Source organism: Mycteria americana, chromosome 3, assembly GCF_035582795.1.
Source record: "Mycteria americana isolate JAX WOST 10 ecotype Jacksonville Zoo and Gardens chromosome 3, USCA_MyAme_1.0, whole genome shotgun sequence".
NCBI classification, from domain to species: Eukaryota; Metazoa; Chordata; class Aves; order Ciconiiformes; family Ciconiidae; genus Mycteria; species Mycteria americana.
Window position 1 is genome coordinate 110,231,750 of NC_134367.1, and position 27,622 is coordinate 110,259,371.

At 46.4% G+C, this 27,622-nt stretch overlaps 2 protein-coding genes across 2 annotated transcripts in view; one reads left to right on the forward strand and one right to left on the reverse strand.

The window, feature by feature from the left end:
• Window positions 1-23,200, reverse strand: part of EHD3 (EH domain containing 3) — a 28,974-nt gene extending 5,774 nt beyond the window's left edge. Inside the window, exons 1-3 of the mRNA XM_075496544.1 lie at window positions 22,548-23,200; window positions 15,486-15,662; window positions 10,434-10,531 (exon numbers count right to left, since the gene is read on the reverse strand). Of these exons, the coding sequence (XP_075352659.1) occupies window positions 10,434-10,531; window positions 15,486-15,662; window positions 22,548-22,774 (502 nt within the window). The 5' untranslated portion in view covers window positions 22,775-23,200. The remainder of the gene's footprint in view (window positions 1-10,433; window positions 10,532-15,485; window positions 15,663-22,547) is intronic.
• XDH (xanthine dehydrogenase) overlaps window positions 1-27,622 on the forward strand; it is a 253,277-nt gene that overhangs the window by 91,583 nt on the left and 134,072 nt on the right. The gene's annotated exons all lie outside the window — the stretch shown is intronic.

Consider the following 27,622-nt stretch of genomic DNA (forward strand, 5'->3'; position numbering starts at 1 on the left):
CTGCACTAATGCTCAGTTCTGCCTGGGCTGTACTGGAAGTCACCTAGCATGGCAGGATAGTTTGTTCTTCATCTGCAGAGCTACACAGGTTGTTCTTTTCACCATGGAAGCAATGAGTCAGGGCAACTTCATTTGGAGATGTTTGTGCATTTAATCTTGTCAAATCTCATTGACTGGGATGCTTTCTTGTCAAGCTGGCAGGTGTTTGAATTGCACCACGACTCTATCTTCCAGCCTTTTTCTTGCAGGGATCAAGGGGGAAACAAAGTCATGCTCTCTAGGGCACCTTGTAATGCTACCGTGATGTCCTGTCACAGGTTGTGTGGATGGTTTCCCTCTGGTAGTAGAGGAACAGCTGCTGTTAGGCTCTCTCTTGTGTTAATAGGGGCCGGGATGAGGTGGGGAAAGTGTTTGCACCTGACACTCAGCCCACCTTTTAGTGATTCAGTAAAAGTGGGGACTGATTATTTAAAAAAAAAAGAAAAGGGGGGGGGGGGGAGGTGGTATTGTAGTTTTGGTATTAGATGAGGACTTCAGTGATTGACCGTAGCCCTTTGATCTCCCTGGGTCTCAGGGTTTGTCCAAAAGTATCTTTAGGTGCTTAGCTCTGTTGATTTTTATCATGTGTCAAGCCTGGATCCACAGTAGCACTTAAAGGGTATCTGGCTCTGTGAGTCTCTCTTTCCTATTCACAAAAAAAATGTTGCTCTACCCAACAAGAAAAGGGAATTAATATCTACTCAGACCTTTTGTATGTTCCCAGCTGCTACAGTAACATACAGTGATTTCTGAATGTCCCTGTGGACTTCATTAAATGTCTAGATTGATTAGCAGACTTTATTTCCCAGCTTCTTTGGAGATATTCTCCTGACAGCTGTCCTGTGTATCTCCATTAAAGAGAGAACAAAGCCCTGCGGAGTAACACTTGGTGATGTTTCGGAGCAGTCACAACAGCATGGATTCATGTGCATCCCATGCTGGGACAAAAGCCCAACCCATACGTTCCTCTTGTATGTCCCGCTTGCTTTGGCGCTTAAGGGAACGTGAGACTTCTCCTATTGGTGCCCAGCTAAGCAAAAATCATATCTCTCTGTGTGCATCCTCCTGTATGGAGGTAGTTGGCAGGAAAACCAAGGTGTATGTGTATGTATTTTGTTCTTAAGTGACAAAATACTTTAGAGGAGGAAAGAGAGGAAAATTACCGTGAGTGGTGTATTGTTGCTTACCACAAAGCATGACAAGTGGAAAGGGCAGGCGGGACAGACCTCTATTTACAACTGTCTACTTTGAGTCACCGACTGTGGTGGTGTTTTTGCACACAGACAGGTGCCTAGAGAATTGCCACACAGGTGATTCATAGGGTTGACTTTTTAGTTTTGCTTTTAGCATGTAAAAGAGTAGATTGCTACTAAAGCATTTGGGTAGCAGGGTGACAGTGTAAAACTCTAAGGACAACCTATTAATAAGGATGTTTAAAAATAAGGTCTTAAATTTGTATTTTAATGTTTAGTTCAGAGCTTTCATTTTCAGAAGACTTTCCAATAGCATAGAGAACTCAAGACATTTTGCCTGACTCCAGCCAGAGCTGGAGGTGCTCAACACCTGAAAACACATAAAGCTCATTCTGGAACTAAATCTAAGCATTATAGCCTCACTTCAATTCCCCTCCGTTCCCTTTTTTATTTCACAGATGCATAGGGCCTGACTGTACTTTCTTCTGGCATTTTATTACAGTGTGAGCTTAGACCAAGAACTGATCTTGATCTACAGTCAAATTGGGAATTTTCAACGTGTCCCCTTGCTCATTCCACTGCAAATGCGTTACGTCTCTTTACACCCTCTCTTAGTGTTGTAGAGTGTTGCTAATGCCTCTCTCAAAAGCAGCCAGTTACTATCTCTGATTTGGCAGCATTTCAGTGATGGGTGAAGCTATCCACATAAAGCACAGTTTTACTGTGAAGTTACAGGGCATTTGGGAAGCCATCTGCCTGCCAAAGCTGCATAAATGCAAAACCATTATTACAAGGATGTTCAGACAGAAATGTAAAGGGGAGAATTTTATGTTCAGTAATTCCTGGCTGTTTGTGGTTGCACCTGCATTTCTGTTGAAAAATATGATGCGTATTTAAACATTCTCTAATATCACTGGTGTGCAGCTTCTTTCACAACCTCCAGATAAGGGGAACATGAAAATGAATCCCAGCCATACAGTATTAGGAGGACAAGCTGAACACGATAATAATTTTCTTCTATCAGATGTTTTTTCATAGGACAGATTTCCTTCTGACAGCATGAAAAGGACTCAACAGATTTAATACAAAGCTGACAAGTCAGCAGGACTGTCAGTGGATTCAGCCTACAGAGAAAAAATGATCTTCTTGCAGACACCCTGCCACCTAGACTCCATAAGGCAGACTGGCTTAATGAATACTTGTCTGTGCACTATTGGAATACCTGGCAGCATGCATTTCACTAAGATCTGGCAGGATTATGCAATTACATTTCTGTCAAGTCAGACCAGGCATGATACAGTCTTTATGCTGACTGTGGGAAGATGGATGATATCTGACCCAGCATAAAACATGCCTGGCTGTAACATTTTTAAGCCAATTTAAACCAGCAATGAGTCTGCATGTATTGGTTCAGCATTTCTCACCGTGTAGCTACACTGGTGGTTGTTTTTTGTTTGTTTGGTTTTGTTTGATAATAAGCTCACTACTGGATTTCCTGTCTTGCGGAACTGTGGCCACAGCCCCTGGGGTGGTGGAGTTCAGGTGGGATGGAAGGGGCATATTAAGATCAAGAAATGCTGAAAAACCCAAAGCTGCTGCTTTGCACCAGGTATCTCACAGCTTGCTGTATGTACTGCTTAAACTGCACTGCTGCTTTTAGGAATTTACCTCTTTCTTGCTGAATTTTAGTCACTAGAGCTCCCATCTCATCCTTTTAAAGCTCGTATTATCCAGAGACTGAAAATTCAATAGATCACAGCCCTCTATAGGGCAGAGTTTTATGGCTGTGTCCCTATTTGCCAACTGGTAGAGTGGCTCTGTGTGTCTGAGGACAGCATCAGAAGAAGATGGGATAGTTCGCACAGTGAACACTGCCTACCTAGACAGGGAGCAGCTCTTGGACATGAAATGAGTGCCTGTGCCAGGGAGCTAATTACTTGATCTGCATTTTTAAATTGAATAGGAGGGTTTGGAGGCTTAGTCTAACTGGTCACAGTGACATCCTGCCTGAAAGCCCTTCAAAGTCCAGGGAAGAAGACTATGTTATGGCAAAGCAAGCAGGCACCCCCCCACTGGAGGGGGAGAATGTGCCAGCAGGGGCAGGTGTTACCCGAGTGTGACAGATGGCTGTAAGCAGAGGAGAAGGAAGGTGACATGATGGTCAGGGGAAGAAAATGAGGGGAGGAACGGAGGGGAAGTGACACACCCCTTTGAGGACACACAAAGTGAGTGGGAAGCAGGGTAGGTGGCTGTTGTGAGACCCAGGGAAGGATGGTGCAGCAGAGAGAAGAGGGTGCTGGGAAAGAGTATGAGAGATGAAACAGCTGGGACTGGGTAGAACAGTGATTTGGGCAAGTTCCTCTCAAGGTGAGGAGCTGGTGCTGCCAGCAGAGAAGGGAAGATGAAAAGCGAGGAATGGGTATTGGATATACCTCACTGCAGCTCATCCTAAACCATCTTTGTAAAAAGCTGCCATACTCCTCTCTGGAAATGGCTACCTTCCAAGGGGATATAAAGAGATTCCTGTAATGTGTATCTGTGGGTGTGTTGGGAAGTAGACAGAAGTCCTTCAGGATGAAAAGATTTCTATGAATGTTACATGTCATAATTTCTAGAGCAGGTCTCAGCTTGCCAATCGCTTCTGCCTTTGCTTATACTTAAAGAAATAATCTGTCCTGGAGCTGGTGATTCACTGCACTACGAGGTACATCTTCCAGCCAGTGCTCTGCATTTCCTCCCTCTCGGAACCATAAAACTAATGGAAACACTACATACGTTTTGGAGAATTAAAGGTTTACAAAGCAAAGGCAAAAGGACTCAAAGTGCAGCAAATCTGCCTATGTTCTCAGCTAGGAAGGACGGGCTGGTGTCAGATTCCTAATGCTATCATTTACATTAACCAGTACCTGGAGTGGCAGACTTTTGCTTTCATGTTGTTTATTACAAGGGTTTCAGGGTTGGGAAGAGACCTGGAGCCTGACAGGGCTCTTGCTTTATGTCAGTGGAAACTGAGTGAAACCTCACTAGACATGTTCAAGTTGGGTGGAGTAAAACTGATGAGAGCATCATCCAGAGCAAAATTTCCTTACGACAGCCTATTTAGCTTCTATTTAGCAGAACTTGTTCCCTCTACCCTTTACACATCTGTATCTTTGTCATTTGTGACAGATGGACCAAGTGTTTCCTGGTACTTGGGCCAATCCTCAAAACAGTTCCTAGCCAGATTTTGAGACCTCAGAAGGCATCTGAATATAGGCCAAGTTTTCCAGAGAGGTCAGTGCAGAGCAGCGCTGATGCATAGCTAGAATTCCAAGGAAGTTTTTTTACTATAGTGTCTAAACACAAACTGAATTCTCCCAGTACACATAGTTTAAATCTGGGGAGAAATCATGTTTGAAAGCCTGGCCTGAAATGGCCATCAGTAACTGATAGGTGCTACCAGTCACCAGGAAACACAGTCCTTCTCCATTGTTACTCAGGACGCTTAAAGAATACATGATGGGCGTAAATAATGCAAATTGACGAGATACTGATGGGCATGACTACCTTTCCTTGATGAAACAGATACTTAGGATATTTCTGGAGTGCACAGTGGAAAATAAAATGCACAAATTGAACAGTTGATCTAAAAATCAGACTTGTTAGATCAACTGCTCAAAATCAGACAAGAATTAAGCACTTGCTGTATGTTAACAGGAGTGAAAAAAAAAAAAGCACAGCCCTTTCTATCCATGCAACTATTTAATCTCAGTTCTTTTGCTTTTTTTTTTCTCTTCCAGTTCTGGAAATGCAAAACATAGCAGTATTTCCAACCCAAATCATGAGGACAGAACCTCCCCCCTCTCTTCTCCTCACCCTGAACAAAACCATGGTTTGTTCTTCCCAAAACCCAAATATAATCTTGAGTTTTTGTTTGCATTCTGCTTTCAGGTCAGAAGAGTTAGGCTTGCAGCTTCACATATTTCTACAAATAAAAAGGGCCAGAACTGCAGATTTTATGCTCATTTTTGTGTTGCTCTTGGAGGAAGTGCAGAACTGTGTGACTGTAGGAACTGAGCCGTTCAGTGGAACAGTATGCGCTTGTGATAAAATCTGGCAAGTTGGCAGAGTGGCTGCTGCACTGCAGTAATGGAGGTGAACTGGGAAGTCAAAACTAACCAGTGCACTTTCACCCTCCCAGGTGGAATGAAATACAAAATATAAGCAAACATCACCAGTGGGGAGTATTATAGCAAATATTTGAAATGCCTCCCTTTTAGAGGCTTTCAGGATGGATGCTTTCAGTTGTATATCATGCTGTTGCTAGCACGCATGACAAAACTCTGGAAAAAATATTTTCTTGTTGCCATTGTACCCTAAGCAATATTGCATGAATTGGGAGAACATCAATTCCCTTGGTGTTTGCCTTTCCCTTCCAAGCATGGTTATTTGAGACACAGTCAGTCTCAGAGCTCTGCACTGCCTAAGACTGTTGTCTATGAGCATTTTTCTTCTCACTGTCAGGCTGGTGAGTGACTAAATATTCTTGGTGCTGAAGCTGCTGGTCATTGGGAATTCTTCCTTCCTAGGAGAGACAGCAAGGCTAGTGTATGGTTTCCTTGGCTATCGGAAGCCTGGGCTGCACTGCAGCCAGCAGAATGGAACTGGGTGGAAGGCTGGAAAAAGGCTGGAATAGTGTGTACTGGAAAGAAAGCTGATGGGGAATGACGCTGCCAGACCTTACCTCCTGGCTAGGACCTTGTGCTCACTGCTAACGTGGGAAAGGGAGGAGGTGACATATAGGGCGAAGATGAAGTAAGTGTTCAGGATATATTCAGCAAGTACTACCCTGAAACAGGGATCAAATACAACTTGGCCAGGGCATCACTGAACTTGGCAGACTTGGATCTGCTTAACTCAGGGCATGTGTAGGTCGAGACTGATGGTTAGCAGAGCATGTAAGGCTCAGCTCCCCAGGGATGGCACTGCTACTGAAGCACATGAGTTGCTGTTACCAGGTGGCTCAATTAGCACAGCAGACTGCTCAAGATGATGAATTATGAGAAGTCCTAACTCCTGCCCTGGCTCTGCTGTACTGCATGACATGACCTGTGGTCCTCCCCTTTGTCCTCATTTATTTCAGTACAGTCATCCCTTTCTCATCTTCCCTCCCAGCAGGATGGCCTGGGCTCATTATGTGACATCAGAACAGTGTTTTGCAAATGGATAGCATCCATATTATTATCAAATTGTCAAAGCAGCCAAACTGTGCTGCTTTGGTACAAATACCTCCTCTATGGGCATCTCTGAAGCCTGCTGCTGCCTCATGCTCAGCTGGAAACAATAAAAGAAAGGAGAAAGGACACAGAGCAAGGGCTAAGGCAATGCAATGACTAGTTCTTTACATGTGGGCATAGATCCATGCCCTGGTATGTGAAAAAGACCAGAAGAGAAATGGCTGTTCTCCAGGCAAGGATAATACAGAAGCAGTGATGGGCAGGATGCTTTGGGCCATGACATCGTGGGAACACTTCCTACCAGGACTGTAAATGAAACCTGTATATCCTAGGGGGGTCTAGCTACCATACCCATGACACCATGGGTGCCCACCACAAAGAAGTGCATGAGTCACATGAGTTCAGTAGCAGGCAGCTCCTTGGCTGCACTTTTTACCAGAGCCTGAGAGGAGCAGCAGCTGTGTCAGTGCTGGTGATCTCATTGAATGCCAAGGGGATGTGGACTTCAGCTATGAGGAGCTGCGTCATCCTCAACTGCTTGACAGGCCTAAACCTGCAGGTCTGCTACTGGGAAACTTCATGGGCTGCTCTGTGGGGGGAAGCTGTCTCTTACAATCATGTAGTGGTGTCCTGAAAGAGAGCCAGCACAAAGCTCTGTTTCCCAGGATTATACAGCGTTCCTTGGAGGAAAGCTTGCTACCCATTTGCAAAGCCCTGCTTCTGGCTACACAAGACTGACTGCTGCTAGCACTAACACTGGCGCGCTGCTACTTCTGCATGCTGTCTGTCCATCGGGGAAGGGATTGCATTATCTGTCATGGTAGTCTTTCCAATAGCAACAAGGCAGTGAATTTAATTCAGAGTTGAGTTCAGACAAATGAAAAGCTTCAGAACCTGGTCTTGGCCCCTGAATCATTCCTTTAAACCCAGTTTCCTCGCTCCTGCTCCTTGAAACATGGATGCAATAACAGGAACAGCTATTGCCTTGAAATTCAGGGGTATAAGGTGGCCCTCACAGATTGCTAAGCTTTGATACCATGGTATTCTGCTAAGCTGGCACTGTATAGATTAGCTAATGCTCTTGCTGTCTAATGGGAAGGGAGACAGACTTGTGATGTTCCCAGTGAATTTCCTATTTTTAGAAATGCTGCTTGTTCTCATGGGATGGGCAGGCTGGGAAAGCCTGCCACATATTTTGCATCTTTATTTTTCCCCTCAAATTTATGACAGAAAGCTGCTTTACTATCCACTCCCTTCCCTGTCCTTGCATCACAGGTACACCAGTCTGAGGGTCTTAAAACCTACTACTAGCAAACAATGGGGGTTAAGAAGAGCTCCCTGGTTCACAGCAGTTAAGAAACTTCAAAGTGTCTCTTGGGAAACCTCTGTAAGGCTCCCTCAGGTCTTGCTTCGTTCCCAAGTGAAATCTTGAGCAGACTGGGAAGGTATAGAAGGGCAGGAGCATTTTGTTGCATCAGCAGTTTTCAGCACTGTCTTGTTTTCTGCCTAGAAACCACATTATTGCTCTATCTGCCTCCAAAACCAACTTGCTAATGAGGGCAGCTGGCTCATAAGCTTGGTGCCAGCCTCACCACTTTTTCCTATCCCTCTTCCATGGGAGCTGGGAGGGGAGCACTCCCTTTCAAGCACCAGCTTCCTTGAGACATGCTCAAGCCAATGCCTGGCAGCAGCCCTTCCTAAACACAAGCACCTCAGCACTCTTTTGACTGTTTCTGCTCCCTGGGCTGGATCCCCTGCAGACAGAAATTGCTGGAGTTCTGCCAGCTTCAACAAAGCTATGTTGATCTAAACCAGATGAGGATCTTGTCCTGTAGCTATTGAAAGGCCATCTGATGTGGCCCACATGAGCAGTTTCAGGCTGTCCTGGATATAAATGGTGATGTAGTGAGATCCCACCTACTCTGTACTTTTAACTGGTTTAGGTTTAACTGATTAGGTCAGTTGACAGCCAGGTTGTGACAGCCCCCTTCTCTGGTTGGAGGTGTACCAGAGCAAATTCCTGGGATGGTAGGATGAGCGGGAGATGGCTGTGCTCCATCTAGCGTTCTCACCTCCTGGCAAAAAGGTGGAGTGACCACACACTGTAGTCACAGGGCCAATGCACAAGCACTTAATTGCACTCTGGGCAGAAAAGCTGTCCAGGAAGAACCTGCCCCACATGCTGAGACAGGCCTCCAGTCCCTACAATAGGTATAGTGTGCAAAAGCTTAGAGAATTGGGAACCCCCTTTAGCCTTCTCTGCTTATGAGGAACATTTCCTCAGCTGTTCCCAGATGTTTGGGGAGGCATTACTGGCTCAGGTCAAAGTACACCCAGTGACTTTCCTAACAGCGCACAGCTGTGCATCAGTGTGTTCTGGCATTGCTGGCATTTACTAGAGTAGCTGCAGGAATGGGACACCAAGGCCCACTGGGAGGCTGATAGAGAAATTTTGCAAAAGGAGGAGCAAGAAGTACCAGTACACTTTGCAGGAGGATATTTTTAGTACTGGAAAGAGCTGGAAAATAGGAAAAATCTTGCAATATATCTCACAATTTGAACTGGTGAGGAGATTTGGGGAAGGGGCTATAGAAACTTTTTCTGGGGACTTGAAATGGGTCCATTTTGACTCAAAGTATTTTTTTTTTCCTTTAAGAACAAAAAGATTTCCTCCTAAGTGAGTTTTCTTCACAGTGATAGTTCTGCAAGAGAACTGGTTGCTTTCAGTGGCATTTTTTGACTGAAAGATGTTTACACTATATAATGCAAATTTTTGTTTATTGCCACTTTTAAACAGTTTCTGCTGAAGGGAGGAATGCTTGCACAGCATGTTTTTCAACCTTCTGATGAAGGCTAGTGCATCTTGCTACCTTTTGTAGACTGCCTGGAAGGAATTCATGATCCCCTAGCAGTGCAGAGACCCATGTTGGAAAAGCTTAATGTGAGTTTTTAACTAACTCCAGCTGTCCTTTATAGCTTTATTGACACTTCTTTAGCTAAGGTCCCTGTGGTGGAAGATCCCAGTAAAACAAACAAGACCTGGCTCTGTGCAAGGTGGCTGCTCAATTAAAAGAGAAAAGGAAGTTTCCAAGAACAATTTCAATGCAAAGGAGCATTATAAAAGTGGAAAAGGCATGAGTCATCAGAAATCTTATGGGACAGAACACCGAAATATGGGAAAGGCCTCAGCACTTTGGGTGGAGCCTGTGCTGCTGAAACTTAATTGTGCATTGTTAATAGGCGGTGTGAATGAGAACTGATCTTCTCAAACCTGAATGCTGCTATTACTGCTCTTAGCTTTCTTCCAATGAAATGATGCACAGCTACCAGCTTTGTCTAAGGAACCTGCAAGAAATGTGAGCTATGCCATCACCACCTTACAGAGTAAGAAAATAGCCACAGATGTTAGGTTTAAAGTATCAAGATATTGCCCACTTCAGAGGGCCAGCCTGAGACACTCAGAAGTTCATTAAGAGACTTTGTATTAGTCATCAGATCCATTTAGTGTCCCCAGGATTTCCAGATTCCCCACTGCAATGTGGAACTTGGGTGCCAATGGCTCTTAAGCCCAATCCAGTCCTGTGCTAGATTTAGGAAGCCTGGACAGTGCAAGAAACCTGCTAGGTCAACTGGAAAGAAACCAGGTTGATTGCCATGGGAGCCTTGTCTATGGCTCATCAATAAGTCACTGAAAGCAAGTGTTTCTGCAAAGCAGATAGGCATTAACTGACTCTTTCTGATGGAAATCTGTTCCACTGGGAAATACTGGACTGTGACACAGGTACTGCTGACCTTGTCAGCAACCTTCCCTGAAAACATTTACATTCTGTATAGCAGGTTGCAAATAGAGTCCAAAGGGACATTGGAAAAGTCATGCTGTATCTCCGAGGTTCCTACTAGTGTTTCTGTCTACAGCTTGTACAGCTTGAGGTGAAACTCATGTAGAATCCCTTTGGTTTTCACCACTGTCATTTGGAAGACTTACCTCTGCTAATTCTCTGTTTTTCTCCAGAAAGGATTCCTGGTGTATCAATGACGCTGATGCTCTCTAACACAGGATTAGGTAGCTGGGCACAAACAAACCTGTGTGAAAATAAATGTGTTTAAAATAAAAGCAAAAGGTATTTATGATGTGCTGAACATCACAGGCAGCATGGGACAAGCCAGGCTCTGATCTCACAAGTCTTCAGTTGGAGCTTGGAGCTATTCCTGATTCAACAAAATGAGAAAGAAGCCAGAACTGAGCACTTTCTCTGACTATTTTGCTGCTTCTGGAACATGGGTCTCAGTCATGACCTATGACAGGTTTTTTTATGTGGCCCCCAAATTGTGAATTATTAATGAAAATGTGGAAATCCAAATGTTTTCATTTGCTGTTTAGATTTTAGCAAGAAGTGGTATTTGTTTTTCTTCGCTTAAGCATTCCCCTGCAGAGCCCTGAACTCAAGTGAACTGAAATAACTTGTTTTAAAAAAAAAAAAAATCAGCAATGTTGTAGGATTTTTGTTCTCTTTTAAATCTGGTCTTAAACAGACAGAAAGTGAGCTATTCTTGCACCATAGGCAGCATGAGATCTCAACAGGTTGCTTAGTCTATCCTCCTGCCTCAGATGTTTGTCTAAAGTGTTCTTCAAATCCATAACAATGCAGACTCACCAGCATTTGCTGGGAGTCTACTCCCTTACTTACTTATCCTTACAGCAAAACCTCTTTTTCTTAAATCTAAATCTCCCATGCTACAACGCCTTTCAGTCTCAAACGCAGTAGATATGGAAAATTATGTATTTTTCCTTTCTTGTCGTAATGTATACTGTTGTCATCCCATCCCCCCTCAGTCTTTCCTCTAAAGAAAACAGTTACCACCCCATCTCTTTCAGTTCTCTTTAGCTGCCTTTCCAGCTCATTTCTAAATCCCTGAAGACCCTTGCAGCTTTCCTTTGGGTCCTCTCAAACTCCTCCACATATTTCTTCAGGCATGATGCCCCAAGCTGACGTGGTACTCCAGCTGTGATTTCATCAGTGGTGAACAGAGTGGATGGATTGCTCCTGACCTCCTACATATGACAGTCCTGTTTATGTATCTCAGTAAGATGTTTGCTTGTTTTCTTTTTTAACAGCAGTATGACACTGTTGACTTCAATTCAGTTGGTAATTCACTCCTCCCCCCCTCTGCAGTTCCATTTCTGTGCAATTGCTCTTCGGCTAGTTGTTCCCCATCTTGTATCTATGCAAATCACTGCCTAAGAAGAGTAACTTGTGCTTGTTCTTAGTGGGCTGCAGCTCCTCTATTTCAGTTGCTGGTAACAGCAAAGGACAGTAAAAGCCTATCCACTTAGCGTGGATCCCAGTAAGCATTTCATGGATAGCCTTTTTGTGATGGCATTCCAGGCAGCTATAAATAGTGTGTGTATATGTACGTATGCATATTAATAGGGTGGTGTGACATCCAGGCATAAAACACATGTTACTGTGGGAGGAAGCAGAACCACCTAAAGGATGGGAGTTGGCACAAGGGCCACTAGATGCAGTCAAGGCAGACAGAGCTCTGCAGCGCTCTGACGAGTGGCTGGTTATGCTGAAGTTCCTGCAGCTATGACCTCCTCCAGCCTATGCTACAACTTCATCCCAATTTTTCTACTTGTATGACTCCAAGAAGATTCTGACAAGAGTGAATCCTCATGGGTTAGATGAGTGTCTTCTCTCCTAAACTGTCAGCTATTTCAGACCACATATTACAGCCTCTCTCTCCCACATCCACAGCTTGGCAGGTAGCAACAAGGGAGCATTTCTGAATGTGTAACACCTCATGTAGAAGAGGGGGGCTGGCTTGATTTTCCTGTTGAGTGCCAGGCGCAGTAGCAGAGAACAAAAGGCTCAGGAGGTCACATTACTCCCCTTTCCTGCCAGCCCAGGTTTGCTCTCCATTGTTATAGCCCTGAGCATTCCTTGTGGTCTAATATTAAATGGCTCAGGCAAGGGGATTTTCCACCAGTTTCTCTAGGGAAAGTACTCCACAGGAGATTTCGGATATAAGGTCAGCATGAGTAAGTGCATTCTGGCTCTGTTGGCAAGGTTGTTAAGGCTGCTGCCTTCCTGCCATCCCAGCAGAACTGCAGGACCTCAGGGAGCATGACCTAATTCTGTCCGGGGCCATATGAAGGAAAAAGCGTGGTGCCAAACTAGACTTTTGCTACCTTTACAGGCGGAGCATGGGGGTGAAGGAGGAACCTGTTAATCACGATGTCTCCTGCTGTTTACAACACAAAAGTGGGACTGACTCCACCTTAGCTTCCCAAGACAGACTTTGGGGGTGGGAAGAATCTTGCAACCAAGCCAATGTGATATGAAAGTAATGGTTGAGATTCCTGATTTTGCTCCAGGCCTTTGGTGCCAAACAAGTCCTCCTGATAATGAGGTGCAACCGGTAATCTCTCTGCTGGGATCCCTCCAGAGCTGGGGTACTGCCAGCAAAGCTGGAGTGAGGAAAACAAGCCTTTCTCTCAATACCCAGGAACCACTTTGGGCAAGGGGAGAAGGACAAGAGACAGGGTCAGAGCATGGTACTGCAGAACTGCTATCTTTTCAGCCCCAGGGAAGCTAGGCAGCCCTATCTCTGCCCTTAGCCAGGAAGGTATGGGCAGGCGTTCCATCTCCTGGGAGTGAAGGGAGGGAGGAGACAGGCTCTGAGCAGCACAATTAGCTGCTGTCTCCCAGCCAAATCGTGACTGTACCACTCTTCCCTTGCTTCCTGGAAGGCAGCAAATCCCAGTCTCTGCCGGGAAGGGAGTACCAGCTGAGGCTGGATGCTCACTCCTTCTGTTCCTCCACTTTGCTCCCCTGGAGCAGTGGGCTCTGCACCCCACAGGACACAGTGCCATGGGCTGCCATCTCTCAGCTGAGACCATGTGAATGCTACTGCCTTGTGCTGCTCTGTTCCTTTCCACTAGTGCCCATAGCCAATCATTACCTTTAACCACCCAAGGGTAAAGCAGACATGCCCACAGTCACTCTCTTATCTCAGCTTAGAGGGGTTGCTCGTTGAGATTACCTCCCTTCTTTAAATTTCCTGCTTACAGCCTCCTAGCTGAGGTTAGTGCCTTAGTAAACACATAGCAGCAGCAAGATATGTGCAAAGCAGAGACAGCTCTGCATTGTCTCTTGCCAAGAAGCCAGACCCACAACAGAGGTAAGTATAGGTGGCTTGATCCAGTCCAGTGGGTGCACCCTGACTTACATCTACTAAATTTCTGGCCCTCTGAGTCAATTCTTGCATGTGCTTAATTTCCTAATTAACTGGGTATTACCATCTGCATTTTCAGCACTGTGATGCTCACACCCCCATAGCGTGTCTTCCTCTGCCAGTTTGGAAATCACTACCCCTTTTTTTCTTACCTGTCAGCAGAAAAGGGGTTAATTAGCTGTTGTGGCTACTCCCTGCATTGCTAGCAGGACTGCACTTCTGCTGCTGCTGAATCGCTGCTCTGCCCCTCTACCCTGCTGTCTTCACAGGCATATACTTGACTCCTTCCTCACAGGAGAGTAACAAGAGCACAGCATGATACAGTGAACTAGGCTAACGGACACAGAGATCCCTTGCTGTATTACGTGCAAATTGCATTCAGGACACATCAATCAGTCCAGTTCAGGAACATTTGCCCTCCATGCCTGGCCTCCTTACTCCTGATGTTGCTTCTCCTCTGGACTGAACCATCTGCCAGCTGTGGCTGTTCTTGGCTATCAACAGAGCTGCTCTGAATGATGTTTTCTTCATCTACTATCTCTGCACTCCAGGCAGGAGGCCTGTTATTTTCTTAGGGCAAACCACCTTCCTCCCCTGGTGTAGGGAGTGGGCAGTCACCTGACTTAACTGTTAGCCAGGTACAGGTGTTCTGGGCCCTATAAAATATTGGAAACATCTCAAAGTCTCCCTGGTGCAGGACCATGTTGATGTAGCTGAATGATGAGCCTGTGTAATGATCATATAACTGCTTCCAAAGTCACTCTGAGGTTCTCTGCATAGTAGTGACTCCAGCTAGGTCGCTCTTCTATCATCAAGCTTCTCTCCATGCTTCCCTGCAGGTCCCTTCCCTGTCTCACTGCAGCCTACACCAGCACTCCTGTGGTCAGCACTGGCAGGAGATGCTGCACTCTCTGGATAGACACTCTCTAAGCTCAGAATTTAGAAAGGGAGCCAAAGTCCAGCTTTACTGGTTGTTTGGCTGAGCAGCTGCCATATTTGCAAAGTCTCCCACTCTGTCTTACCAGGGAAGGCACTGACGATGGGTGTAGTCAGACAGTTTGTTCCTATCTGCCTGCTGTAGCACAGTTTGTGCTCATCTAGGATATGGGTGTGTGCTGCTGGCTTCCTGCAAGGCCTAGATCCAAAATTCAGTATGGTTGACCTAGGTCTAGGGGATGGAAAGGTCACATTCCTGATGTCACAGAGTCACTGTCCAAAACCCCCACCACAGTTTTTTTTACAGGAAAGACATTAGAGCTGTCATCAGTTTGCACCTGAGGTTATATGTATAAGGGATCAGAATGGAGGGAGTCTGTTTTTTTTACAAGAGGGACATTCAAGCAATGTTTAAAAATGCAAGAAAACAAAGACATGCATGTGTGCCGGTTCCAGTCCTCTACTGACTTCAGTGGCTACATCTGGTTGGACTATTTAATTTCAGGGAACTGAACTGATGGCAGATTGGAAGATGCTATGAATATAAAAGCAAGGGAGAACAAAGTGTAATAAAGAGATTTACCTCTAGACTCCTACAGGATGAGCTTGACAAGCTGTGCTGTATTTTTTGCTTTGTTTGTTCAAAATAACACGAAGGTTTGTCCCACTTGAATTTGTTAACCTGTCCTTCAGTGAGTGACTGATGTGCACCTGGTAGGACTGGAATGGCTTTGCATCAACCATGTGGATGGAGGGGAAAAAGGTAGAATAGTGTAATGCTATATCCCTTTAAATTGCTAGCTATGCTGCTCATCAAGTTCTAGCTTTATTCACCAGAGTAACTAAGCTGTTGAGTACTGACCTGTTCAAAAAGGCATTGCCAAAGGCGTTGAGTTTCCTGAACGGTTTTTTGGGATCCACCACCAATGCATTTCCAGGAACGATTCCTTCCACATCTCCTTGCATAACTGCTATAAAGGAGTCAGTTGTAGGCTCTGGTCCAATCCTCATCCCTGGGAAATCCTGCTCCAGCAGGTACCTGTAGGCAAAAAAAACAGGGTGTGGGCATAAGACATAAGCTGCCTAAGTCCTAAATGAGTTGCACTGAAAATTGCAGTGTAATTATGAAGCTCAAGAGTATGGATCTTTCCTAGACTATTTTTAGCACTGTCACTGAATCATTTGATACATTTTGTGGTAGCTTTTCTACTTAGGATCTCCATGTTTAAAGCTTTCTTATTTCAGGTGGATTAAGAAATTGAGAAGATTATAGCTGCTGGGAAGAGAGTCTCATCATGTTTGATCATTTTGTGTATTTTAATCCTTAAGACATTTGGAACAGACTTAGCATAGCAAAGTAAAAACAGCAGTCCACTGCAATCACAGAGTTAATCCTGAAACCTTACTGGCCTTTGATGCCAATATCAATTACTTCACTGCTGCTCATTTCAGCAGACTCATCCAACTAATGTTCTTAGCCCCCAGTCCAAATCAGTCACTCAAATGCCAACTTCTCCTGTACTTGACTGCTGAAGCCTCAAGTCTCTCTTCTTGTGTGCTTCTGCAATGCAGCCACAGGTCTGCATTACAAACTCCTCAAGCATATTGAGCATTAAGCACGTGGGTGGCAGAGAATATCCCAATATTTTGTTATCAAGCTAAATAGCACAGCAAGTACAGCATCCCTTATTAGAGAGCCTCTGGCAGCCTCTCTGAAGGTACAGTTTGGCAAATTTCAGGGAAAGATAGTCACCCATGGGGCTGTAGGACTTTGAATAAGACCCTGGCAAGTTGAGAGTGGGTCAATGGTGTGCATGTGACAGTTCTCTTTGGCTTGTGAAGGAGCCAAATGCCATCACTGAGGTCAGGTCTCCATGTGTGGGTGCAGAAAACATCCCACCTGCTGGTCCTGTGCTGAAAACTAAGACCATTATATCCATGTGGCTTGCAAAAGGGAGCTAGAGCTGGTCTAGTCCTCAGTATGGGATGCTATCAGACCATCTGACCTGGTGATAAGCTCTGGATTGTTACATGAAGAACATAATGACTGCCAGGTTATAGAAGTTAGTATAATACTGTATTGCTGGTTTCCAGCAGATAGCTGGCACTTCCCCTTCTGTTGCTTTAATAGGTAGAAAGTAGAAGTAGAAAGGTAAATATAGAATTGCTGCGATGTTAAAAGTAGATTCAGGGGATAGGGCAAAAGGAAATGGGAGAAGGGTTGAGGATTCTTCATGACTGAGACCAGCGTGTTTAACAATCAGCACTGGTTTACTCTGGCAAGTCTTATCAGAGAGAGTAAGTTCCTGTGTGAGGGACTACAGGACCACTGGCACGAAGGCTTGCGATAACTTTGAGGGTTCCTGCTTTCACCATCATTTTAACAGAGATAATCACTATCCAGTGTTTGAGGAACAACAAAAATATTGTGGCTGTTCAGCAGAGCTATTTATTGACACTGTGTAAGCAAATGCATCTTCAGTTCCCAATGGGCAAGGTCAAATCAACTGGATCTAGAGGTAAAACAAGCAAATGTACACCCAGGACATGCTGCAAATCACTGCTACTTATCTGGCTTGGTACACATCAATGAAGAGAATGGCTGCAGCAAGAATAACTCCAGCAACAATATCCATAATTCCCTTAGGAGCTGACTACCTCCTTTATTGGTATTTTATCATGTATTTTCTTGTATCTTTCATCCAAATTGATTTCCACCAGAATGCCACCAGAAGTGACTTCTTTTAATGGGAGCAACTCTGAGATGAAGCAGCAGCTGTTTAGTAGTTCCCAAAAAAATGAAATAATCCAGGAAGGATTCCAGGAAGGGAACAGCCCTCTGACCTCCTATACTAGGGTGGATACATCCCATCTACCTAAAGCCTCTACAGTGGTTCCTCAAACTTCCCTATAAAAGTGGGTCATTACTTAACAAAAGCAGACTGCAGCTAATGCTGGTGTGTGCCACCTCCCTGGCTGGTGATCACAATACACCTTCCTGACAGCTACAGTAACTTCTCTCTCTAGCTTGAGGCAGCTGAGAACAAGGAGGAGCTACCTTTCTCCCACCAAGGGCTCTGTAGACTATCATATGAATGTTCTTGGCTCCATTCCCTGGAAAGCTCTTTACACTGAAACCACCATTTGCTAGGTTAGAAGCCACTTGACCAGGCTCTGGAAACTAAGCTCAGGCCTCCTGGATGGCAATTCAAAAATGTTAGCCCCTGACGGACATTGCTGTGATGCTAGTCACTGCTATTGGCTTTCCTCTGTTTCCACTTTGTACTTCACTTTTGGTCTGACACAGTATATTTAAGAGTTATATACAGATGGGCATTCACTGAATCCCTAGAAATAAATCTTTGAGTTCTCCCCTTGCAAGTACTAGAGAGAAAAGAAACAGGTAGTGATAACAATTGCCAAATGCAATAAGTGAAGTGCTTTGAGAAACACCCCTTACTCCCACTGTCAGGTCACAGTCTTGCCATAACAATAACCTGTTTGTTTTTTATGTGTTTGAGATGCACATGTAATATGATAGCTTCTGAGCAACAGGAGGAAAAAAAAAGCCTGGGGTTTTTGTTTGTCATTTATAGACAAAGCTTCCAAGAAAGTCTAAGCAAAAGTCCTGCATATAATAGCAACACTCCTCCTCCAGCCAGGCTGCTCTTAAGAATTTTATCATGGCTCCACTCAGCTAATGTTTCAAAGCATTTCTGTGTTTATTTCTTGTATAAGACTTAAAAAAAACCCCAAAATCCCAACAAAAGCACTCTCATATAGAAGTAGCTACAAGAGAATGTTAATTGACTTAATGTACAACAAGCGGTATGAAATCAGCAATGAAGATTTGCACTGCCTAGTATTGTAGCATCTATTTTAAGTAAGGCATCTCTGGAAGATTTGGACATATTGTGCAGCAGGGTGTCTGCAGCACAAGAATCCCATTGTACACAGGACAAATACAAGGGGGTTTATTGACACTGTCTGATATGGGGAAGGCACTTCTGCTAGGCAGTACCACAGGCTGCCTCTGCTAACAGAAGCAAGCTAGAGAACACAAGCAATTGTCACATTTGTGGGGATTTCTGGGAGAGAATAGCAAACAATAACTGTAGAAAACACCAATCTACAGTGAGCAGTTTCCCCTGCCAGTGTAGCATGCCTTACTCTGAGCAGCTGAACACCTTCAAGGGCCTGGGGGAATGACCTCCAGCCAGGCTGGGGAAGCCTGCAGAGAGTGCCAGGCAAAAGATGAATTTTTTTTATGGCCAATCTGCTTTTTGGAGAAGTGTCTGGAGTTGGCATGTGGCTGGGAGCATCAAGCTGTCTGCCCCATTTCAGGCCTGTCCCTGCTCCTGGTGAGGGGGAAGGTGAGGGACAAGGGCAGGAAAGCTGCATTAGTGCCAGCCTGGCTTGAGGTAGCCTTTCCCAGGAGGATTTGGAGCAGCATAGGAGCCAGGCGAGGAGATCCCAGGCTCTCCAGGCAGGAGTGCTGCAGGATGTGGGGGAAGGGGCCGTTTGCTCATGATGAGTCATGCAGGAGCCCTGCAGGATGCTGTGTGTGGCAGCAGAGGTGATGCAGAGCAGGAAAGGGAAGAAGGGCAGAGCAGGAGGAAATGGTGACAACTGCCTGGTGCAGGCAGAGATGAAAGGTTCAGGGCCACACAGGGAGGTCACTCTAGACCTCTGTGTGTAGCCTGTGACAAACAGTCTGGAGAGGCCAGGACGTGTAAATTATTAGCTATAGGAGGAAGGGGTGGCTACACCAGAAAAGCAAGCCACGTTGACAGTTAGTAGGGCTCTGGCAGGCTTGTTTATTTTATTAGCAGGATGGCTGGACAGAAGCCAGGATTATTTTTAGAAAAGACCACAGAATCTAAGTTAATTAGGAGAGTAATGTTCTGTCCTGTACTCCCACCCTCTTACAGGAAACATAAAAAGCAATAACATTGCAGAGGCAGGCTCCAGTGGCATCCTGCTGTGGCTGTCAGATAGTCCCAGGTGGAGGTGTTGCCTTGCCCTTGCCATCACAGCCTTTCAGACCCCAGCCCTGCAGAAGAGCCTCAGCCAAATGTATGCTGAGGAGAGAAATGGGAGGGAGCAAGAAGAGAGGATACAGCAGGAAGCGGGAATGGAAAAGCTGCAGTTAATGACACTATATCTTCCACATAGCAAAGTAAGTCTCAGTGCTCTGGATCCCTGAAAGCAGGGGAGAGAACAGCCTGGTTCCACTGAAAACAAGCCAGTGCTCTGGTCTCGCTACACTGGCTTTGACCCACATGACTCACCTCCTTCCTCAGCCTCTAGGAATGTTTCTCACTGCTGACCTTGACTGCCTTCTTTCTACCATCAGCTCCTGACAAGACAGCAGCCTCACTGCAAGATGCTGCAGCTTAGGTGCTTCAGGGCCTTCCATTTCTCCCTTGTTTCACCTCAGATTCCCCAAGAACAAGGAAAGATGTTTGGGGGACAAACCCACCTCAGGTAGGTGACTAAGGTACTTTGTGCATTTTTTTTTAATGGTTTACTGGGATCCAGGTGAACTAGGACTGAGTTCATTCCACATGAGTGTTCAACAGCACCAAGTCATCTCCCTAAATTGCATGGCAGTACAAGCAGGATGCAATATAAGAGTGGAGTGGATACATAGGGATAACACTAATTATCCCCCATCCTGACAAGATTATGGAAGAGATGTCCAGAGGCTGTTTTCTTGCTTCACTCTAATACCAAGACATAATGATTGTTTCCCCTCCCACTTCCTCCCCCAGTCCCCTTTAACTCCTCCCTGCTCTCAGTTTTAGCTCCCACTTGCCTTCCCACAATAACTCTGGATGCTAATCTGGTGCTTATCCCAGCTCTCTGGTGACCAGTGCCTGCAAGCTCACACTGGAAGCCTATCACAAGCAACACTCAGTTTTCTGGCACCTCCTGCCTTTGTTTGGTTGAGATCATACTGGAGTACCAGACCCTCACACTCCTACTATAAAAGACCCTGGCTTCTCCAACAGTTCTCAACTTTCACCTTCTTATGCACTATTTTACACAAAGAAGTCTGCCTTCCTAAAAGGCCTTCTCAGGTCTGTTTTGCACTCCTGTGAAGCAGAAACTCCTGGTCACTTATGCTTGACCATAATCCCTGGGTAGGCTCATCCCAGCCCTGTGCACAGAGAAGGCTGGTAGACAAGGAGATAGGCATGAATGAAACGCACTGGTTGAAGACAGGCTCAGATCAGCTTGCTGACATCAGGAGTTGCTGCTGTCCCCCAGAAGCAAAGAGTCAATCTTTTCCTTTTGCCGGGAACATGCTTTAGACACCTAAACTTCTTGCAGAAGGAGCTCAGGGTTACAGAAAAAGGACTTTACTGAATGGAGAGGGGCAAAGACAGGAAGTCTCTGCTAACAACAGTATGCAGGTGAGACTGCAGGGAAAAGCTGATGCTGGCAATCCAGAGAGAAGTATTAGGATGTTCTAGTTACACAGCCAGCGACCTCAGGAATGGATATTCAGCAACCTCCTTGTGTTCAGGGGAAGTTCTGCTCTGAGGTGTCAGTAACCCAGAGGACAGAAAAAGCCTTTCAAATAGGTTTGGCACCAAGTCACAGAACAAAGATCTGGGGTGGAACCAGACAACTATGTTATCCAAGCTAGCCTCTCTAATTTTCAGAAGAGCAAATCCCTTTCCAACCATGTGCCAAATCCATCTTAGGGTCATTCATGCCCCTTCCCCATCTACTTGACCTGCTCACATGAGAAAAGCCCTTTCACTCAAACTTTGTTTGCCAGGTACATGACAAAGTAGCAGAAATGCATTCTGTTCTTGGCTCCCAGCCAGTGCATTAAGTAGCAGGAACATTACAGCACACAGCCCTCCCTGCATTTCTCAAGGTCACTCCTGAAGAGGTACAGTCAATTTGATTCACCTCTCTACTCTCCACAGCTCCCTCCTCCACCAAGAAATACTGGTAGAACAAAGGGCTGGCTGCTTGTGGCTTGCATCCAGATTTACACTGGGGTAATTCCACAGATTTCAACACAGCCACACCAGAAAAAGGCTGGAATTTAACGCTAAGCTTATGAATCACATAGGAAATGCAGACAGCGCAGCTTCAGCTATGATCCCAAGAGAAGGGCTGCTGCAAGTTGAACTAGCAGTGTGGCTGAACAGAGATCCCTGCAACCAAGTCCAGCTGGAAAAGTTTAACCCTCTCTTTGACAGTTTCACATCATACCTGCTGCTGGCAGCTGCCTTTTTTTTACAGTTAGGAACAAATTTGCTGCTCCCAGCATCTCAGCAGAGCACGACACCGTTAAATCAGGGCTTACTTTTGGAGCCCTGAAGATGGGGAGGTCTCTATTGTGCACACACACTTCTCAAACTATGCTCTGCGTGTTGCCTCGGGGCACAGTGCAGAGAGACAGACACAAGTGTGAGACGCACCACTGCAAACCCAAGCACCCACCTCAAGGTTCCCTAGGCCATAGGTTGCACTACCACCCAAAAGCTACCTCGCGTTGAAAAGAATGGTTGTTAGAGGGGCTACCCTGACCCGAGCAGTCACAGGGACACCCTGCGCGAGGCTTCCCGCAGCCTTTGCACTTTGAACGGAGAAGAAGGCCCCGAGTGACTCACATCTCCATGCTAATGCCCTGCCTGCACTCCTCAACCCTACCCTGGGCTACTTTTTGCCACGTCGGTGTTTCATGGGACATCTCACTCACCCTGTCCCTGCAAAGGGGCACCCTCAGAGCTGAGGTGGCTTTTCAATTGAAAGCTGTTGATGGACACAGAATAGGGATCAGAAGAGGGATCCAGGCATAGCACGGGTAGCAGAGACCCCCCTCTGCCCCACCACGGCCCACGGGCGTCGAGGGTGCGGGCACGCCCGAGAGGGAGGGAGGCAGGGAGCCAGGTTTTACCTGATGAAGGTGGTCTTCCCAGTGGAGTACTGCCCCACTAGGAGCACCATGGGCTTGTTGTCGAAGTCGGCATCCTCCAGTGCAGGCGAGTGGAACTCGTGGAACTTGTAGTGCTCTTCCAGGGGGAGTAGCTTGGTTTTGTAGAGCTTTTTCAGGCCCTCGCTGACGGTCTGAAACACCTCGGGGTCCTTCCTCCGGCGGTCGTCGGTGCCCAGCCAGCTGAACATCTTGGGGCCGCCTGAAGCCAGCTCCGCAGCGACCACCGAGGCTGGGGCGGGGGGGACGGGCAGGGGAGGAGCCGCTGGCTAGCTGGCTGCCGGCGCGGGCTACCCCCGCATACCCCCTCAGACCGGGCGGGCGGGCAGCGGGGCCCGGGGGACGGCCTGGCAGGCCTCGCTCCCCTCCAGCACCCACCCGCGAGGGCCGCCTTCCGTTACGCGACCCGCACCGGCGGTTTCAGTCAGAAAACGGTCCCAACGGGAGGCTAAAAAAGCCGCTTACTCCTCGCAGCCTCGGCTGAGCGGCGCCGGTGGACGGCGCCTCCCTTCACGCCGCCGGCTCCCGGCGTGGGCATGCCGCGAGGGCAGGGCGGGCAGGAGGGCGGGCGGCGGCGGCGGCAGCGCCCTCCGAGCGCGGCGGGCGGTGTTTAAGGGCGGCCCTCCAGGAAATGGGCCGGCGGCGGAAGTCGGCGGCTCCTGGCAGGCGCCGCCCGTTCTCCCTGGCGGGTGAAGCCGCGCCGGGCGGCGCCATGTTGAGGCGGGGCGCGACGCGGAGGAAAAACGGGGGGAGGGGGCCGGGTCCGCCCGGCGAGGCGCGGCGCGGCGGAGCACAGCGCCCCCTGCGGGCCGCTGCGGGGATTTGCAGCCCGGCCGCCATTTTATTCCCCTTTTCACCTCTCTTTAAAATAAACCCCTGCATGTGCAAATTTGGCAAGCAGTCGGCTGTTTCTGACCGCTGCCACCCCGAGCTGGGTCCCCAGCCCTTCCCCAGGCCAATGACTCGGCTGCACTGCTGCTACCCCTCACTTCTCGGGGGCTCGCAGAGTAGAGGCTGGCTGTGCTCAGAAGAGTTCACCATTTAGGTAGATGAGACAGCCAAATTAGCTGCTGTCTCCACTCCTTTATTCCTCCAGCAATTAGGGCTGACAGGACGGCTGCCGAGCAAGGCTGCAGCACTCAGGCCAAAGCCTGCACAGGTTTTTCTAGTGGCGGCCCATGGCTCCGCATGTCCCGAGGGCCGGCCATCAGCCATAACACCCCGCTGCCGGGCTCTCCTCATCACTGCTGAGCAGCTGGGACAGAGCAGGGAATTTTTCCTAAAATATCTCCAAATGGCTTTTTCACTTGAGTTGATCCAGCGGGTCTGAGAAATGTGGCAAGAAGGCAGTTTTGGAAGCGGTCCCGCTGTGTGGCAGGCTCCTGCCCTTTCCCAGCCATTTGGGGACGGGAGGAGCCCAGGCCTTGCGTAAGCGGAGGTTGTTTAAACAACCATTAAAAGTGGTTGTTTTTCATGGGGACGGGACATGCCCGGAGACGCATGTGGCCCTGCGTGCCTGGACAATGATCCAGGTCCCTTTCTATGTACCTGGCTGCAGGAGCAGCCATTTTCCTGGCGGTTCCCGTTGTGTGATCCCATGCGCTCGTACGCTCCACGGCATGGCCTGACCCGTGAGGTGCGAGCGGTGACTCCAGGGACCAGTTTTCTTTTTCTGGAAGAAAATAGCAAGCTGACTGTATTTTCTGAAGGTCAGGTTTCTCTGCTTTGCTGCCAATGCCTAAAGCTAGTCTGAAAGTGGAATTAATGTTTTGAAACCTCCTTAGGACTAATTTTCCTCGTTTCTTTAGTTTTATAAATAGAGACTTTTGGCTTTAAGAATTTGATGACTCATTTCCAGTGAAAACTCCTGAAAATGAAAGGCCCCGTAGAAATCAACACGTTTTGGCAAGAATTCCTCATTTTGTAGGAAAAAATCGCTTTCATCTTCTAGATAGTTCTGCCATTTAAGGGCTGTGCTCCTCCGATGCCATTCTGGTATTTCTACAGCTATATATGGAGTCTCTTTGGTGCTTGCTTGTGATATCCTCAGAGCTGAGTAAAGGTCAGGCCAGGAAGCCTTTGATTGTAAATCTCCCCGGGCCACCTTGGTGCCCTTCCTGAATGCAATGAATGGGGGAGGAAAGCAAGGTTTCTGTTGTGCAAGCTGTGGGAGCTAACAGCTACAGGTACGGCAGAGGCATGCTTGTCCCACATTTATAAGAAGAGGATATATATTAATCATTAAGTTGCGCTAATCATAAATATGTATACCCAATGGCCAAATGGCCAAAAAAAAGTTTCCTCGCCTTGTCTGAAGAGAGACCCTTTCCTTTGGATTCTTCATCACCGGGGCAGATCACAACGAAACTTGACAGTTTTTATAGACTTTCTGTAGGTGACTTACAAACATTGCACAATTTTATTTATTTTTCACTGTTTTCTTAGCCATTTTTCTCTGGAAGGCTGGCTTCCTCAAGGACTCTCCTTACCTTGAAGTATAGAGCTTGTCAAAAACAAAGGGAAGTAAAATTAGGAAAGGAAGTTTAGACTATAATTAGGTTTTTCTTTTTGCCAGAATCCGAACTGAAAATTTTAATCTGTTTTCATTCTTTATTCCTTTTCATTTCTTAAACAGGGGTGTTTTAATGTCTGTCCAACAGCAAGATGGCTTGCTGTTGGACAGACTGGCCTCACAGTGCAATCTTTAGGCAATTTAAAAAAATACGTAATTTACATTTTTTAAATTTTGAAAGCAGAAAAAGAACAAAACCAATTAAATCTTTTTTTCCAAATGATGATTTTTCATTTAAAATGCCCACTGCTGGAAGAAGGGCTGTTTTTCTTGAAAGTTTCTGAGCTGTTCAAATACAAAAGCTCTCTCTTGAATGCCCTGCACAGAAACTACTGTACTGCGGTGCTCAGGACATAGCTGTATCTGATACTGATGGGGGTCTGTTACTGCCCTCTACTATAGAATTTGTCTTTTTCTCTCAAGCCATGGTGGATTAAACTTTTAGCTCTGTAGTTTCTCAGTTGTGTCCCTGCTGTTGGTGACATGTCTGGCAGCCACTTAGCTGGATGCTTGCCTTGACCAGGAGAGAGAGACTTTGCCAGAGAAGATTCACTTCCACTTTGCTGGCAGTGAATGGGGGTGGACTAAGTCACGTAGTATTTGCATTCAAAATGAAAGCTAATTTTTGGGGGTGAAACACGATGTTGTATAACTGAAACTTGTTTCATGTGAAATGAAGTTATGGTGACGTGTGTGTTTGCTTCCCTCCTGCCTTGGGTTGGACAGGTTTACTTCCTACAAAAGATCATCTGAGGATGAGGACATGAGCAAGTCACCGAGTCTGAGAAGAGGTGGTGACTCAGTCAGTACCATAACACTTTGACAGTTTGATGAAGCTTGTGGGAGCAGTGTAGTTCAGTAAAATTCACTTCCTGCCAGTGCAGTTACTGTCACTGTTCATTACCAAGTAAGAAACCCAAATAGGCAGTGTCAAAAGTTCAAGTAGTGATGGGTTCAACAGGGAATAGCAGGGTTTGTGGGAAAGGGATAAGGGGAGAGGAAGGCGCAGCAAGCCCCCAGAATTAAACCAAGTACACTAATTTGATACCTAAGGGAAGGAGAGTTTCCTCTGGTTCAGCTAGATCAAACTTCTTGACTGCCTGCTGTTGCCATGTGGCCTAGGAATAAAATCGTCTATAGCATAGTCTATCCCTTTCCTCACTCATTGCTTTGCCTTTACAACTCAGAAAGCTGCTGCCTTCCTCTCCTGCCCTCACTCCTCCTTCATATTCTGCTGAAATATTTCCCATTATGTTTCTCTTACCATTGTTCTCAGATGGCTTGGTACGCACACGCTGTCCTTTTCCCTGCCCTCTCCATGCTGCTTTTACCCCCTCATTGCCTGAGGTGGAACAAGGTGCTGGTACCCAGAAGTGCCACCAGAAATGGAGAACATGGGGTTGGATAATGTATATACAGTGAGTGGGAAGCATGCTTGCCTCCAGAGAGTTCACTCCTTAAATTTGTACGGCAAAGAAAGCATGTTGTATTGCACATAAGGGACCTGACCCATGTGACAGTCCTGGAAAGAAAAATCCTCTGAGCCCTTAACCATTCTTGCAGTGCAGAAGCTTGGAGGTTTCTCCTATAACTCCTGGATGGTCTTGACTGTCTTGGTCATAGGATGCACACTTCCCTCAAACTTATGTAAAAGTTCTTTTTAGAAATTGTTCTGATTTAGTGACTGACAAAGTGGAGAGACTCATGTCCCTGTCTGTTCTGAGAAAATGTGGGATTTTTGAGGGTATTTCCTTTCCGAACTTTTTCCTACTTGAAAGCAGAAATCCTGTTACAATGTATTAAGACACAGTTGAATGCGTCTTCCTGTTCTACCTTGTCAGTGATACATGGAGAGATGCAGAGTTTTGTGCTTTGAATAATCAAATGGCTAATTAAACAAGGAAGCTGCCATCCACTGAAGCGATGGGTGAGTCAAACAGTAGTCTGCATGATAGGCTGACCTGTGCTTTCATGTCTTCTGTGGGATAGTTTGCTTTGGGGTGTTCAGAAATTTTCTGGCATTACTCAATATGCTTTTTTTTCCCACCTCCTGCTTCTACCACAGTGCGTGATAGGTTAGGACTAGCTCTCAGGGTTACGTAGGCAAGACATATATAAACATGCATGCACACTTGCACGTAAATACACATATAGGTAGAGATAACGTATATACTATTTATCAGCAGCAGGCACCACTGCCAGTGGAACAATTATCCTTCGCTGTGAGGACACACCTGGAGAAGGTAGGACATCAAACGCCATCAAGTGCTATGTAGAGGGATTTGGTGCTGGCATTCAGCAGTCGTCTGTGGCCAGCACAGAGTTACGATTTTCTAGGGGTCTGAAAGGTGTATAACTCTGTTGCCACTTCTTGGAGGCACAGTGCTGAGATGAAGCTGTCCTCTAGGATCAAGTGGGAGTATTAGTTACATGACGCTGCTGGCCGTGCTGAATGCAGCAGCTGCTG